The sequence below is a fragment of the Salmo salar genome, chromosome 26 (genome assembly GCF_965601325.2).
Source record: "Salmo salar chromosome 26, fSalSal1, whole genome shotgun sequence".
Classification (NCBI taxonomy): Eukaryota; Metazoa; Chordata; class Actinopteri; order Salmoniformes; family Salmonidae; genus Salmo; species Salmo salar.
This window is the reverse complement of record NC_138316.1, coordinates 24,788,717-24,806,438: the sequence shown is the minus strand read 5'-3', so window position 1 is coordinate 24,806,438 and position 17,722 is coordinate 24,788,717. Positions and strand designations below refer to the sequence as shown.

The window sequence follows — 17,722 nt, the reverse complement described above, 5'->3', positions numbered from 1 at the left end:
GTGGCATTGATAACGTGTCATTCTGATACTCGCTCTTCCAGGTGGCATAGGATCTTCACAGATGTTGGGGCATAACAGTATGGAGGGAGTTGTGTACAGCTATATAAAGCCCTGAATAATCCTGTGAAACCAATCCACACAGAAAAAGAGAGAACAGTGTGTCACACAAACACTATGGCAAATGTTGATTACACACACACACAAGAACATAACGTTTTACTGTCATCCTGGTCTTCCCTATAGATTAGTCTCTGGAGAGAGGTTCTGTGTCTCTGGATGACATCACATTTTATTATTTTTTTCTACTAGTGATGAAATCAAATCAAGTTGTATTGGTCACATAAACGTGTTTAGCAGATGTTATTGCAGGTGTAGCGAAATGCTTGTGCTTCTATCTCCGACTGTGCAGTAATATCTAACAAGTAATATCTAACAGTTTCACAACATATACCCAGAATACATGTAAATCTAAGTAAGGAATGGATTAGGAATATATACTGCTCAAAAAATAAAGGGAACACTAAAATAACACATCCTAGATATGAATGAATGAAATAATCTTATTAAATACTTTTTTCTTTACATAGTTGAATGTGTTGACAACAAAATCACACAAAAATAATCAATGGAAATCCAATTTATCAACCCATGGAGGTCTGGATTTGGAGTCACACTCAAAATTAAAGTGGAAAACCACACTACAGGCTGATCCAACTTTGATGTAATGTCCTTAAAACAAGTCAAAATGAGGCTCCATAGTGTGTGTGGCCTCCACGTGCCTGTATGACCTCCCTACAACGCTTGGGCATGCTCCTGATGAGATGGCAGATGGTCTCCTGAGGGATCTCCTCAGAGACCTGGACTAAAGCATCCGCCAACTCCTGGACAGTCTGTGGTGCAACGTGGCGTTGGTGGATGGAGCGAGACATGATGTCCCAGATGTGCTCAATTGGATTCAGGTCTGTGGAACGGGCGGGCCAGTCCATAGCATCAATGCCTTCCTCTTGCAGGAACTGCTGACACACTCCAGCCACATGAGGTCTAGCATTGTCTTGCATTAGGAGGAACCCAGGGCCAACCACACCAGCATATGGTCTCACAAGGGGTCTGAGGATCTCATCTCGGTACCTAATGGCAGTCAGGCTACCTCTGGCGAGCACATGGAGGGCTATGCGGCCCCCCAAAGAAATGCCACCCCACACCATGACTGACCCACCGCCAAACCGGTCATGCTGGAGGATGTTGCAGGCAGCAGAACGTTCTCCACGGCGTCTCCAGACTGTCACGTCTGTCACATGTGCTCAGTGTGAACCTGCTTTCATCTGTGAAGAGCACAGGGCGCCAGTGGCGAATTTGCCAATCTTGGTGTTCTCTGGCAAATGCCAAACGTCCTGCACGGTGTTGGGCTGTAAGCACAACCCCCACCTGTGGGCGTCGGGCACTCATACCACCCTCATGGAGTCTGTTTCTGACCGTTTGAGCAGACACATGCACATTTGTGGCCTGCTGGAGGTCATTTTGCAGGGCTCTGGCAGTGCTCCTCCTGCTCCTCCTTGCACAAAGGCGGAGGTAGCGGTCCTGCTGCTGGGTTGTTGCCCTCCTACGGCCTCCTCCATGTCTCCTGATGTACTGGCCTGTCTCCTGGTAGCGCCTCCATGCTCTGGACACTACGCTGACAGACACAGCAAACCTTCTTGCCACAGCTCGCATTGATGTGCCATCCTGGATGAGCTGCACTACCTGAGCCACTTGTGTGGGTTGTAGACTCCGTCTCATGCTACCACTAGAGTGAAAGCACCGCCAGCATTCAAAAGTGACCAAAACATCAGCCAGGAAGCATAGGAACTGAGAAGTGGTCTGTGGTCACCACCTGCAGAACCACTCCTTTATTGGGGGTGTCTTGCTAATTGCCTATAATTTCCACCTGTTGTCTATTCCATTTGCACAACAGCATGTGAAATGTATTGTCAATCAGTGTTGCTTCCTAAGTGGACAGTTTGATTTCACAGAAGTGTGATTGACTTGGAGTTACATTGTGTTGTTTAAGTGTTCCCTTTATTTTTTGGAGCAGTGTATATACATATACACTACCATTCAAAAGTTTGGGGTCACTTAGAAATGTCCTTGTTTTTGAAAGAAAAGCACATTTTTGTCTCCATTAAAATAACATAAAATCGATCAGACATACAGTGTAGTCATTGTTAATGTTGTAAATGACTATTGTAGCTGGAAATGGCAGATTTTATTATGGAATATCTACATAGGCGTACAGAGGCCCATTATCAGCAACCATCCCTCCTGTGTTCCAATGGCACGCTGTGTTAGCTAATCCAAGTTGATCATTTTAAAAGGCTAATTGATCATAGGAAAACCCTTTTGCAATTATGTTAGCACAGCTGAAAACTGTTGTCCTGATTAAAGAAGCAATAAAACTGGCCTTCTTTCGAATAGTTGAGTATATGGAGCATCAGCATTTGTGTGTTCGATTACAGGCTCAAAATGGCCAGAAACAAAGAACTTTCTTCTGAAACTCATTAGTCTATTCTTGTTCTGAGAAATGAAGGCCATTCCATGCGAGAACATTCCAGGAAACTGAAGATCTCGTACAACACTATGTACTACTCCCTTTACAGAACAGCACAAACTGGCCCTATCCAGAATAAAAAGAGGAGTGGGAGGCCTCACAAGCCATCAACTGGCAGCTTCATTAAATAGTACCCGCAAAACACCAGTCTCAACGTCAACAGTGGAACTCTGCCTTCTAGGACGCTTCTCTTTAATTATATTCTCATTCTCTCTCATCGGCACTGCCTATGCAACATGACCAAACTAACATGTCCTCAGTCAAAATCAAATCAAATCAAATTTATTTATATATACATCAGCTGATATCTCAAAGTGCTGTACAGAAACCTAGCCTAAAACCCCCAACAGCAAGCAATGCATGTGAAAGAAGCACGGTGGCTAGGAAAAACTCCCTAGGAAAAACTCCCTAGAAAGGCCAAAAACCTAGGAAGAAACCTAGAGAGGAACCAGGCTATGAGGGGTGGCCAGTCCTCTTCTGGCTGTGCAGGGTGGATATTATAACAGAACATGGTCAAGATGTTAAAATGTTCATAAATGACCAGCATGGTCAAATAATAATAATCATAGTAGTTGTCGAGGGTGCAACAAGCACGTCCGGTGAACAGGTCAGGGTTCCATAGCCGCAGGCAGAACAGTTGAAACTGGAGCAGCAGCACGGCCAGGTGGACTGGGGACAGCAAGGAGTCATCATGCCAGGTAGTCCTGAGGCATGGTCCTAGGGCTCAGGTCCTCCGAGAGAAAGACAGAAAGAGAGAAAGAGAGAATTAGAGAGAGCATATTTAAATTCACACAGGACACCGGATAAGACAAGAGAAATACTCCAGATGTAACAGACTGACCCTAGCCCCCCGACACATAAACTACTGCAGCATAAATACTGGAGGCTGAGACAGGAGGGATCAGAAGACACTGTGGCCCCATCCGATGATACCCCCGGACAGGGCCAAACAGGCAGGATATAACCCCACCCACTTTGCCAAAGCACAGCCCCCACACCACTAGAGGGATGTGCAGCCCCCACACCACTCAGTGTTTGCAATAGTATATCCTAGGAGTATGGGGGAAAAGCACTATCACAGCAGTGAGATAGATGTCTACCCCACCTGATCCTGCATCAAACCACCTTATGACTTCCTTTCCATCCTGCATCCTCAATCTGATTAATACCCCAATGTGTGGGGTGTGTCTTGAGAACAAACACTCCATATGCAATTAATGCATATAGTGCATGTTCTATGTGATGCCAATTGTAGCCTCATCATAACTTTGACAAACGACTCATTGCACAAATGCTACTAGGCCATAACCAAGGTTGACCCCTCCTGCCATGTGTGAGAGTTACTATTTTTCCATAAAGTTATACAATCCCTCCCCCCTCTGGCCATCGATTTATATTGCAGCCGGTGAAGAATAGAGCGTCTTCTGTTAAACAATCTCAATCTAACTCTGTGTTGCTTGAGACATTTTTTAGCTTACTTTAAAGGTAGTTATACTGAACAAAAATATAAACGCAACATGCAACAATTTCAATACTTTTGCTGACCTACAGTTCATATAAGGAAATCAGTCAATTGAAATAAATTCGTTAGGCCCTAATCTATGGATTTCACATGACTGAGAATACAGATATGTATCTGTTGGTCACATATACCTTGAAAAAAAGGTAGGGGCGTGGTTAAGAAAACCAGTCAGTATCTGGTGTGACCACCATTTGCCTCATGCAGCGCCACACATGTCCTTTGCATAGAGTTGATCAGGCTGCTGCTTGTGGCCTGTGGAATGTTGTCCCACACCTCTTCAATGGCTGTGCGAAGTTGCTGGATATTGGCGGGAACTGGAACACGATGTCTTACACGTCAATCCAGAGCATCCCAAACATGCTCAATGGGTGACATGTCTGGTGAGTACGCAGGCCATGTAAGAACTGAGACATTTTCAGATTCCAGGAATTGTGTACAGATCCTTGCGACATGGGGCTGTGCATTATCATGCGGAAACATGAGGTGATGGCGGCGGATGAATGGCACGACAATGGGCCTCAGGATTTCGTCACAGTATCTCTATGCATTGAAATTGCCATTGAGAACATGCAGTTGTGTTCATTGTCCGTAGCTTATGCCTGCCCATACCATAACCCCACCACCACCACCATGGGGTACTCTGTTCACAACATTGACATCGGCAAACCACTCGCCCACATAACGCCACACACACTATCTTCCATCTGCCAGTTACAGTTGAAATCGGGATTCATCCGTGAAGAATACACTTCTCCGGCATGCCAGTGGCCATCGAAGGTGAGCATTTGCCCACTGAAGTCAGTTATGACGCCAAACTGCAATGAGGTCAAGACCCTGGTGAGGATGACGAGTATGCAGATGAGCTTCCCTGAGACGGTTTCTGACTGTTTCTTCGTTTGTGCAAACCCACAGTTTCATCAACTGTCCAGGTGGCTCATCTCAAACCATCCCACAAGTGAAGAGGCAGTAATTAGAGGTCCTGGGCTGGCATGGTTACATGTGGTCTGCGGTTGTGAGGCCATTTGGACTTATTGCCAAATTCTCTAAAACAATGTTGGTGGCTGCTTAGGTAGAGAAATTAACGTTCAATTCTCTGGCAACAGCTCTGGTGGACATTCCTGCAGTCAGCATGCCAATTGCACACTCCTTCAAAACTTGAGACATCTGTGGCATTGTGTTGTGTGACAAAATGGCACATTTTAGAGTGGCCTTTTATTGTCCCCAGCACATGGTGCCCCTGTTTAATGACCATGCTGTTTAATCAACTTCTTGATATGCCACACCAGTTTTGAGAAATAAATGTGTGCATGGAATATTTATGGGATATTTTATTTTAGCTCATGAAACATGTTGCTTTTATATATATCCTCCTGGATGTGGCTCGTTTTTTATGTGTTCGCTAAGGAAATTTGAATTATAATGATGAGTAATTATTAGCAATCATAGCGCATAGTATAACACAGTGTGTGAACATGGAGTACATTTAATGAGAGAAAAACAGAACAAAGAAACTACTGTAAATATTTCCCCATAGCTAGAAGCCCAGAATGCAGACAACCACTTCTCAATGCAAGGATTGGTTTACCAGGGATCTTTTTACACAAATTAAAGATTTTCAATAGAAGTACATTCATGTCATCTTCCAAACACAAATACATGCACATAAATTCCTTCCTTGAACATCTTATGTGAAATAGACAACTGGAGGTCAACAGTAGTAGCAGCAGAAGGTCGATAAGGTACACACACACACACACACACACACACACACACACACACACACACACACACACACACACACACACACACACACACACACACACACACACACACACACACACACACTCATATAATACTACCACATCTCTATGCTTTGTGCAATGTGATAATACATGTATAGACTGTCACTCACTATACACACAAGCATGTAACTTTACATCCACACGAGCACATTCACAAATGTATTGAAACGGTTTATGCCAAACGAGTACAATACAATATCTATAAGACTCCTGTTGCATTAAGATAGAACTTTCAATAGAAAAGAAATACTGCATATAAAAAACAAGAGAATATTAGTCATTATAAGCAAGAGCCAAGGAAAGGTCAGTTTCGGTCACATTCTAATCATCCTTGTCAATATTATTATTCACATGACAAACCCAAAAATGTATTGAATTTTAAAGTAAACTACTGGTTAATAATTTAATAAAGTTAATATAACATTTGAATTTTAAGAGTTATCATTTTTTTTGTAGGTAAAAGGCTGTTTGGGGATATCAGTGAGTAGGATTAAAGCAGTGAGCTGCTTGGTAAGGATCAGGTGGTAGACAACTACAGACAGCAGTACAGGACTGTGTCAGGTATATGGTTGCAACATTTCTGAAAATTCCCAGGTTTTCCAAAAATCCTGGTTGGAGGATATCATATTTCTTGCTTATTTCCTCCTGATTCTGTGAATCCTCCAACCAGGATTTCTGGACTACCTGGAAATGTTGGGAAAGTTACCAGAATTCTGCAACCCTTGCAAGTATGAGGGCCAGGCAGGCTGGTCAGACAGCGTAGTGTTTGTTAAGGCGCTGTAGGGCGTCGGCCACGATGTCCAGTTCATGTCTCAGATCCTCCACCATGCTGTTGATGCTGGATGTGTCCTTCAGCACGTCCACACTGTGGGTGTAGGGGTTGTACCTCACAGTAAACGGACGCTTGATGGTCTTGGCAAACTCCCTGTGTGCATAAAAACAGATGATGACAAAAACATATCTAAGCCCAGGTTTGGAAAGGTGAAAGAATAGTTTATTAGCCCACTAACAGTTTATTTGCCCACAGAACAGCCAAGAAAGTAATGTCACAATTGACCTACCTCATCTTGACTTTGGCCTCTTCAAAGCTCTCTGACACAAAGTAGACATCTTGGAATGTAGTGATAATGCACTCCTGCTTGCAGGTGACCTTGGGGTCAAAGGGCATGATCTTTGCATTGTCAGAGAGTGCATGCTGTATGAGGGAAAATAAGTATTTTAGGATTTTTCCTTTGCATCAGATGGTGTTTTTACGCTTTAAATGGTGTTTGAATATTAATCTTAATATGAAATACTTTTACCTTCAGCTCACTGATAGAGGAGAGTAGTCCTGCGCCGTAGGCTCTCATCTTTCCCTCCTGTTTACACAGGCCAAACTCTACTGTGAAAAAGTAACACTGCAAAACAAAAACACAAAAAGCCAACAACGTTTGAATATATCAGTTAGACAAGAAAAACGGTTAAATTCAAGCATAGTGTTTGGATATTGTTATAATGGAAACAGCACTTACGGTGGCCAGCGTCTGGACAGACTCATCTGAGGCCCCCAGAGAAGCCAGACCTATCTCCTGGGAGAACTGGGCAAAACTAGGCTCCGCCAGCAGAGGGACATGACCCAACAGCTCATGACATGTGTCTCTGTAATGCAAACATAAACACACATACATACAGTATGTGGATTATTAAGCTAATGGGTGGACATGTGCAAATTTATGACAGTGTAACCAAGTGTTCTTCCATTAGATTTTTGAAACAATCAACCCCCCTATCCACATCGACGGGACAGTAGTGGAGAAGGTGGAAAGTTTTAAGTTCCTCGGCGTACACATCACTGACAATCTGAAATGGTCTACCCACACAGACAGTGTGGTGAAGAAGGCGCAACAGCACCTTTTCAACCTCAGGAGGCTGAAGAAATGTGGCTTGTCACCTAATACCCTCAAAAACTTTTTCAGATGCACAATTGAGAGCATTCTGTCGGGCTGTATCACTGCCTGGTACAGCAACTGCTCTGCCCACAACCGCAGGGCTCTCCAGAGGCTGGTGCGGTCTGCACAACGCATCACCAGGGGCAAACTACCTGCCCTCCAGGACACCTACAGCACCCAATGTCACAGGAAGGCTAAAAAGATCATCAAGGACAACAACCACCCGAGCGAGCCACTGCCTGTTCACCCTGCTACCATCCAGAAGGTGAGGTCAGTACAGGTGCATCAAAGCTGGGACCGAGAGACTGAAAAACAGCTTCTATCTCAAGGCCATCAGACTGTTAAACAGCAATCACTAGCACAGAGAGGCTGCTGCCTACATAGACTTGAAATCATTGGCCACTTTAATAAATGGAACACTAATCACTTTAATAATACCATTTGAATAATGTTTACATATCTTGCATTACTCATCTCATATGTACAGATGAAGTCGGAAGTTTACATGCACCTTAGCCAAATACATTTAAACTCAGTTTTTCACAATTCCTGACATTTAATCCGAGTAAAAATTCCCTGTCTTCGGTCAGTTAGGATCACCGCTTTATTTTAAGAATGTGAAATGTCAGAATAATAGTAGAGAGAATGATTTATTTCAGCTCGTATTTCTTTCATCACATTCCCAGTGGGTCAGAAGTTTACATACACTCAATTAGTATTTAAATAGCATTGCCTTTAAATTGTTTAACTTGGATCAAACTTTTTGGGTAGCCTTCCACAAGCTTCCCACAATAAGTTGGGTGAATTTTGGCCCGTTCCTCTTGACAGAGCTGGTGTAACTGAGTCAGGTTTGTAGGCCTCCTTGCTCGCACATGCTTTTTCAGTTCGGCCCACAAATGTTCTATATGATTGAGGTCAGGGCTTTGTGATGGCCACTCCAATACCTTGACTTTGTTGTCCTTAAGCCATTTTGCCACAACTTTGGAAGTATGCTTGGGGTCAATGCTTCAATATATCCACATCATTTTCTTCCTCATGATGCCATCTATTTTGTGAAGTGCACCAGACCCTCCTGCAGCAAAGCACCCTCACAACATGATGCTGCCACCCCCGTGCGTCACGGTTGGGATGGTGTTCTTCAGCATGCAAGCCTACACCTTTTTCCTCCAAACATAACGATGGTCATTATGGCCAAACAGTTCTATTTTTGTTTCATCAGACCAGAGGACATTTCTCCAAAAAGTACGATCTTTGTCCACATGTGCAGTTGCAAACCGTAGTCTGGCTTTTTTATGGCGGTTTTGGAGCAGTGGCTTCTTCCTTGCTGAGCGGCCTTTCAGTTTATGTCGATATAGGACTCGTTTTACTGTGGATATAGATACTTTTGTACCTGTTTCCTCCAGCATCTTCACAAGGTCCTTTGCTGTTGTTGTGGGATTGATTTGCACTTCTCGCACCAAAGTACGTTCATCTCTAGGAGACAGAACGTGTCTCCTTCCTGAGCGGTATGACGGCTGCGTGGTCCCATGGTGTTTATACTTGCGTACTATTGTTTGTACAGATGAACGTGGTACCTTCAGGCATTTAGAAATTGCTCCAAAGGATGAACCAGACTTGTGGAGGTCTACACTTTTTTTCTGAGGTCTTGGCTGATTTCTTTTGATTTTCCCATGACTTCAAGCAAAGAAGCACTGAGATTGAAGGTAGGCCTTGAAATACATCCACACAGGTACACCTCCAATTGACTCAAATTATGTCAATTAGCCTATCAAAAGCTTCTAAAGCCATGACATCATTTTCTGGAATTTTCCAAGCTGTTTAAAGGCACAGTCAACTTAGTGTATGTAAACTTCTGACCCACTGGAATTGTGATACAGTGAATTATAAGTAAAATAATCTGTCTGTAAACAATTGTTGGAAAAATGACTTGTGTCATGCATAAAGTAGATGTCTTAACCGACTTGCCAAAACTATAGTTTGTTAACAAGAAATTTGGTGGAGGGGTTGAAAAACGAGTTTTGATGACTAAGTGTATGTAAACTTCCGACTTAAACTGTAGAAACTGTATTCTATACTATCTATTGCGTCTTAGCCTATGCCGCTCTGCCATTGCTCATCCATATATTTATAAATTCTTATTCCATTCCATTCCTTATTCCATTAGGTATTTGTTGTGGAATTGTTAGATATTAGTTGTTAGATATTGCTGCGCTGCCGGAACTAGAAACACAAGCATTTCGCTACACACACAATAACATCTGCCAACCATGTGTACGTGACCAATAAAGTTGGATTTCATTTGATTTGAATGATTATGTATGCAGAAGCACCTTTGAGTACCTATCTCATGCTGGACTGTAGCTGTGGAAAATGCCCTTTTGAGTTGCAATCAGCCGGAAGAGTTAAGTGTGCTTAGGGGTGTGACAGGCCAGGCTTGTTCAATCAAATACAGGCTCTTTGTATGGAATGATACTCACTGTTCCTTTACGATGATTTTCGGTACGGTGACGCACTGCTATGTTTACAGTATGTGACTATGAACATCACACTGATATACTCAACATCAGATGGATTTATGTTCAACAATGATAGTGAATTAACATTTGCCTAGACTAACTTCTCCTTATTAATGTAACATGTGTCAAGGGGTACTTACGGCTCAGGTGTGTAGAGAGGGTCAGAGCTGTGGCGAACATACTGAGTGCAGTGGAAAACCCGGAAAGCCAAACCTGCCAGAAAGTCTCGTGGGGAGAGGTAACCTGCCACGGGCCGAATGATAAAGCCTGTGCGTTCTGATGAAACACACACATACGTATTTACTCATGTAAAAGGCCACGACACATTCAGCAACATCTAATTTGATACCCCTAAATCCACACTTTTCATTTTACAATAGCCTTCATTATGCTGATAAACATTTACATTTACGTCATTTAGCAGACGCTCTTATCCAGAGCGACTTACAGTAGTGAATGCATACATTTCATACAATTTCATACATTTTTTATCTGTGCTGGCCCCCCGTGGGAATCAAACCCACAATCCTGGTGTTGCAAACACCATGCTCTACCAACTGAGCTACAGGGAAGGCTGAGCATCAGACTGAATGAGACTGTGTGGTGTCATGCACAGCGGCAGACTCTGTCTGTCTCACCTCTGAGGAAGTGTGACACATCTTCCAGCTGGGGGATGTTGTCCTCCCTGCAGTCACAGTGCTTGGAGAGCAGTGGCAGGTTCTTTAGGTACTCCCGGCAAGCATGGGTTGGATACAGCTTATTGAGCTCCCGATAGACCACACCCCAGGTCTTCACCTCCTCCTCTGTGAACTCGATATGTGGAATTGGATTCCCACTAAAAGAGAGGGAGAAAGAGAGAAACAGAAAGATAATGAAAGAGAGTAGCACTACAATGACACTGTAGGCCGTCATTGTAAATAAGAATTTGTTCTTAACTGACTTGCCTAGTTAAATAAAGGTGACTTTTTTTAAATACAGTATAAATGTCTAACTATACCTGTGTGCATTAGGACATTAAAGTAAAAAATACACATAGCATCATAGCTTTCCAAATCAGATCTCACAAAGCATGATAATATGACCTACTGTTTGTAGCTCATGGCAAGATCAGCAAAGTGTTTCCTTCTTTTGCGGTAGACGTTGTCCTTGAAGCCCTCCAGACAGAAAAGATAAGTAATTGAGGTGTGACAGCAAGTCATGCACTGACTTACTGAGTGGCTATTCTGTAAGTGTGCCGCTTATCACAACAGAAGTATTAGTCTAATCCTCCATCTGCCACTCTAATACAGTCAGTGTAGTTCTAACTGGCTTTGATAGTTGTACCATTGTCACAGGTTTGCCTCCTGTTTCAGTAGGTCAGTGAGAGTCTGAGACATAGAGATCCTATATTATGAATTATTGGATATCTTGTGGCCTATGGTGGTCTAGTGGTCTAAGCCGCTGACCCTGGCACACATGTATACCAGAGTCAGCATGGATTCAAATCAGGCCCACTGCCCTTTGACTCCCCCTGTCTTTCCAACACTATTCTATCTCTTCAATAAAAGCTCAAAAATTACAAAAGGAGTGTGACTGCCACACTCATTAAACATTTTTATTTAAAAATAATTATAGGATATCTATGGTCAGATAGGCTTGCAACTAGAATGTAAAGTCATTGACCAGAGCATATTAGAAGGTATGCCTACTGGGTGATCAGCATCCAGGTCTAAGCCATACATCAAGACACGGTTAGCACACATGTCCAGGTCTGAGATTTTCTTTGGGAACCAGGGAATATCTTCAGTGTCTGAAACAAAAGAAACATGGGATGATCTGGGATGGCCTCTACACTAGATTTTAGTCATGTCTGGGGCTATCCGGGATCCTTGGGACATCCCTACCTCACTGAAGTTTACATTTAAAATGATTAAGGTAAGGGTTAGGGTTATGGACAGGTAAGGGATATGGTTATGGTTCAGTTAAGGTTAGGGGTTAAGGTTAGGGTGTGGGGTAGGGATGTCCCAAGGATTCCGGATAGCACTGACCCTTTAGTAACCTCGTACAACAATCTGGAAGTCTCTCTTTCGCTACACGCAGAGGTAATTAGTCTGGTAATAGGTAATAAGCCTACGTGGCTAGACTTTAGGGACTCTGTAATAATTTCAAAAGTAGCAGCTAGGCCTACCTTCTTCAGGCAGGCTGGAATTGTCAGGTTGGTCATGGTCCATATCAACTACGTTGGCGGCGTGCTTTCGTAGCAGGTCAGTGAGCTCCTTGAGTTGCTCGTGGCCGCTGTCACAGTCAACAAAGATCTCAAACTCTGAGCCGCGCCGCCTCGATTTTCGGGACTCGATGTGAACAAGGTTGACGTGGTTCTCCTGGTGATGATGATAATAACAAGACTATTAAAGTTATGTCATGTATCTTGATGTGCATGATAATGTCTCTACCAGTGTTGGGGAAGCTAATCTGAAAAGATTGTTTACAAAGCTACCAATTACTTCACACTGGAAGAAGTTAAGCTACACTAAAGCTACCCTTAAGAAAATATAGTTTAATTACCTAAAGTTACTTAGAAAAATGTGTTAACTACATCCAAACTACTTCTTTATAAATTATCATATCTAAATCTGAAATGTCATAGACTACAAGTTGCATGAACAGATCACTTTGGAGTCAGATGTTAACAGAATGTGTAATTTAGCCTATTAAACACAAAAACGATGTTTCAAGTGAGAATTAGGCAAGTCCAATGCTGAAAAAGAAAGGAAATGATTGCCTACCTCACACATATTTTATTTTGCAACAAAAAAGTAGTCTGTAGTCCCAGTACTTAGCTTCACCGCTACATGCCCCCCAAAAAGTTATTAAGTAATGAAAACACTACCAAGATTTGATTTGAGTTCAACTACCACCAAACTACTGCAAAATGTAGTTAAATTACTAGTTGAACTACATGTAGTTCACTACTTCCCAACACTGGTGTCTACCATCACCCGTTTGGTATGTGATAGCCTACTTTAAAATATTCAACCTTACTTGGAAAAGTTTAAGTGCCTTAACGAGCCCGCCAACTTCATTCTTGAGGGAGAAGGCGATGGCTGTGCGACCCTTTTCCAAAGAGCGACCATTCTCCCAAGATGAACTCTTGTTGTCCTTGTTCTCATCGATCTTGCTGAAGGTACACTTTTTCATCTGTTGGGAAAGCGAGGGAAAATATTAATGAAAAACAAACCTCGGAGCTGGCTAGGCCTATTTGTGGAAAGTAAGGATTTGGCAGTGTTTTGGGCTATGATACACTTAATTGTTTTGGAAAAGCACATCACCTCCGATGACAATTTGTTTGAAAGGGCAAGCTGCGTTTTAGATGGACTAATAGGCCTACGGATTTGTTCAATATCCTGTGCGTAAGAGCCATATTTGAACAAGAGTTTGCTAGCCTCACAAAGAAAGGGCAACCAAATCAAACAATGTATTTACACAACCAAAGTGTAAATTAACCCTCCTGCTGTGTTCCGGTCGAATTGGACCGATTTTCAAGTTTTCCCTCTGAAAAATGTAGTTAATTTAATCTGATTGTCATAAGGTTCCATGACTTCGTCCCCACAGCGCATCTGAACACACAAAATACATTTTGATAATTTTCCTGACATTTTGGGTGTTTTATTTAACTTTTGTACACCTGTGGCGTTCCCATTAGAAATTAATGGGTGAGACTACAATTAGTGTATAAAATGTAGTTCAGGCACATGCCCATTCATCAGATGGACACACTTCCTCTCCCAGACCACCACATGCATGTGTGTTTGAGCACACACACCACACACACACACACACACACACACACACACACACACACACACACACACACACACACACACACACACACACACACACACACACATACACATACACACACACACACCTCACTCCCCTTCTTGGCTTCCGTGGCAACCCCCACGTGAATAGAATATTTCCCCCATGGCAACCACACTTGTTGGCATTCTCACAAACAATCGCAACATTGTTTCAATAATATCTAGATATATAGATATAATATTCTCGCAGCTCTGGTATATCAAGCTTTTTTGAGGCCTTGCTCACAATTCATTCTGTGGCAGCACAAATGCCATTGATATACTGTATGTGAGGCTCTTGATCATATCTTTGATCATGACACTGGTAAGGAGGAGAGAGGCCAGGAAATTGACAGTGAAGATACATTAGAGGAGAAAGTGTCAGAAGTTGAAGACAACACAGAATATGATCCAGACCAAGAGACACCCGATGTGGAACAATCCGGTGATGAGGAAGAGGGCCCTGCTGAGGTTGTTGTTACATTCCGGTCAAAGAATGGGAATTTGTCCTGGTCTTCATCCCCACCAGAGAGGAGAGGTCGGCTGTCGGCTGAAAATGTTATCACGATGACCCCAGGCCAACGAGACACGCCATATCCGGGTTGATGACATAAAATCTTGTCACTATTTAAAAATGTGAAATGGTTTCAAAACAAATGTCCTTGTTAAACTTTGACACAAAGTAGTCTGTGATAAATAGCACAATATGTTTATCTGAGTATTTGTTATAGTCAAAATTATCCATACATTATGTTTGTATTACTCAAAAACGAGTTTTATGAGCTCAGGTCTATGAGGCCTACAGGCCATAAATAGCAAATAGAAGTTCAAAACGTGTAATGTTCACAAGAACTTAAGTTGATAAAAAAATATCTAACACAACATATCACAACAGGTGATAATATATGTATTATTATGGATTTATAATCAGCTATAATGGGGCGGTCATTTTGGACCAGGAACACAGAATTAATTAACATGAAACGAAAACAACAGGAGGGTTAAGAGTAAACAATCACAGTATTCACTGCAGCTGAATGCAAACTGAATACTCCACCTAATCAGGCTACTTCGAGATTTCAGCACTGGACAGCGACTACACTTGGCTGCGCGCAGAAGGAACTTTAAAACTGTGACAGCAAATAAAGTATAGGGACAAAATAATAAGATCATAATTTAGACTGATATTGTTAGGTCTAAATATTTACCACACTTAATTAGTCTATAGATTGGAAGCGTTAAACTGTCGAATTTTTTTCCGGTAGGCAAAATGTATTTTGTGTCTGTCTCATTGTAAAGAGATCTGCAGCAGTAATCGCATTTGGTGACGAATGATAGCGCTCTCCAATCCAAATCCAACCCGGGATTATAGATGGCTACTTTCAGCGCAGCAATAAATCCATCAAGGGAACATATCCTGGACGTATGTTCTCTTATCATCTTGAGGTGTTCAAATTGTTGATTTTGTCGGTTTCATTTCAGTTGATGCCAAATGTCTTTTGGGGCCAGTCTATGTCAATCATCAGAATATTAGAAATATTTTTGGAATAGGCTAATTCATCTAAATTCAATGTACATTTACTGACAGGAAATACAATTAAAATCAACATGTTGTACGTGCACATTCTTATCAATTACGTGCTTGGTTTTAGTTTATATCTCAATAATATGCCTAAATCAAGATGCAGTGGCTCGTTGTGAACACAGACAAATAACTTATTTTATCTAGTCTGATGTCTGCGAAGATCTGCGGCGTAAGCGTTCTGAAAAGTTATGACTGCGTGCTCCTTTATTTCACTTTACTATAATGTATCTTGCGATGACCTCCTTATTGTATGACGTAGGCTACGCATCTCATTTGTCTCCAGATTTAGGTGGTTTATGGCAGACATAAGAGAGCTAGCTAAACCTAACCAGAGGGGAGGGGAAAACTCTGATATGCACAGAAAATAAATGAACTAATGAAGTGGAGGGTAAGATTACAGATTGACGCAACAAAAGTAAGTCCTTTATGTGTGATAATTGAAGTCAAAAGTAAAATGCTTCATGTTTGATTATTCAAGCCTTTGCCAAAAGCGTATTAAATCAAAGACAATTCGAAGTAAAATGACTGTTCATTTGTATTGTTCCATGAAAAATAATTTCGTTTAGTTTAGCCAGTTATTATTTAATTACAATATAAATTTAACTTACCTCATTATTCAGTTGCTTTTCCTCGTAACAAGTATGCAATGAAGAACTCATAGAGTCGAAAGACCTTCCTCTGCGCGGCCCGTCAATCTTGTTTGAATACATGTCAAAGTCCTTTGATTGATATGTTTGAGTGAGAATAAGTAAGGCAGTCCACTGCTGCTGTAACTGCTATGATATACCTATGAGTCTCTCACTCAAAGCACAAGGCGCCTCAGTATTTATGAACACTGAGTGGAAGGAGGGGGTAGGGATGGGGTGGGGGGGAGGAGTATCACAACTATATGCCTAAATGTAACATGGTAATGGTTATACAACTAATCTCACATTAATGTCACACACTGATGGTTACTAAAAGATTCACTTTCATGAAGGGAATCAGTAGCCTATAATAATGAGGTACTGTTGGTGTAGTTGTGATTGCTTGCTTGCTAATTGACACGAGGGAAATGTAAGCCTATCATACAGCCGAAAACCAACAGCAAAGCATCCCAGGTCTAACGGTTTTCATATCGATGTCATATCATTTACTGTACATAAACTACATTTTTTAACCACACAATCCCAACTACTCATCCCTATAAAAAATTCAGCACCACAGCGTAATGGACAGTTTCCCCCATCTGGACGGTTCTGCGGCTTCCAAAATAAGAGATCTATCTATACCGTACACACAAAACGTGACCTGCTGTAGACCTTGATATTTACACATTTATTTGGTATACAATTAGTCATTGTAGTCTTCCTCTTGTTCTCTTTTAAGTGTGGTTAGAGAACGTTTTGAAAGACACCTGCTGAGTAAAGGCCACAGGAAATACCAAACCTGAATGTAACTAAGAGTATATTAAATAGTGGTGACAGATAGTCCTGCCCCGCTTCCCATCGTAGTCTAGGCCTATACAGTGCCTTCGGAAAGTATTCAGACCTCTTGACTTTTTACACATTTTGTTACTTTACAGTCTAATTCTGAAATTTATTCAAATGTTTTTTTAAATCCTTGGCAATCTACACACAAGACCCCATAATTACAAAGTGAAAACAGGTTTTTAGAAATTGTTGCACATGTATATATATATATATATATATATATAAAAAATGTATTTGTATAAGTATTCACACCCTTTGCTATGAGACTTGAAATTGAACTCAGCTGCATCCTGTTTCCATTGATTGTCCTTGAGATCTTTCTACAACTTGATTGGAATCAACTTGTGGTAAATTCAATTGATTGGACATGATTTGGAAAGGCACACACTTGTCTATATAAGGTGCCACAATTGACAGTGCATGTCAGAGCAAAAACCAAGCCATAAGGTCGAAGGAATTTTCTGTAGAGCTCTG

At 41.8% G+C, this 17,722-nt stretch overlaps 1 protein-coding gene across 1 annotated transcript; it reads right to left on the bottom strand.

Moving 5' to 3' along the window:
• Positions 1-5,957: 5,957 nt before the first annotated feature.
• On the bottom strand, positions 5,958-16,568 carry LOC106587468 (tryptophan 5-hydroxylase 1). Its single transcript, XM_014175880.3, has 11 exons — positions 16,385-16,568; positions 13,374-13,529; positions 12,520-12,712; positions 12,041-12,141; positions 11,439-11,506; positions 10,991-11,187; positions 10,493-10,628; positions 7,420-7,546; positions 7,210-7,305; positions 6,970-7,103; positions 5,958-6,833 (listed from the first exon to the last, which is right to left on the bottom strand). Exons 1-11 carry the CDS (start codon positions 16,484-16,486, stop codon positions 6,659-6,661), a joined length of 1,485 nt encoding a protein of 494 aa, XP_014031355.1. The 5' UTR covers positions 16,487-16,568; the 3' UTR covers positions 5,958-6,658.
• Between the last annotated feature and the right edge of the window lie 1,154 nt (positions 16,569-17,722).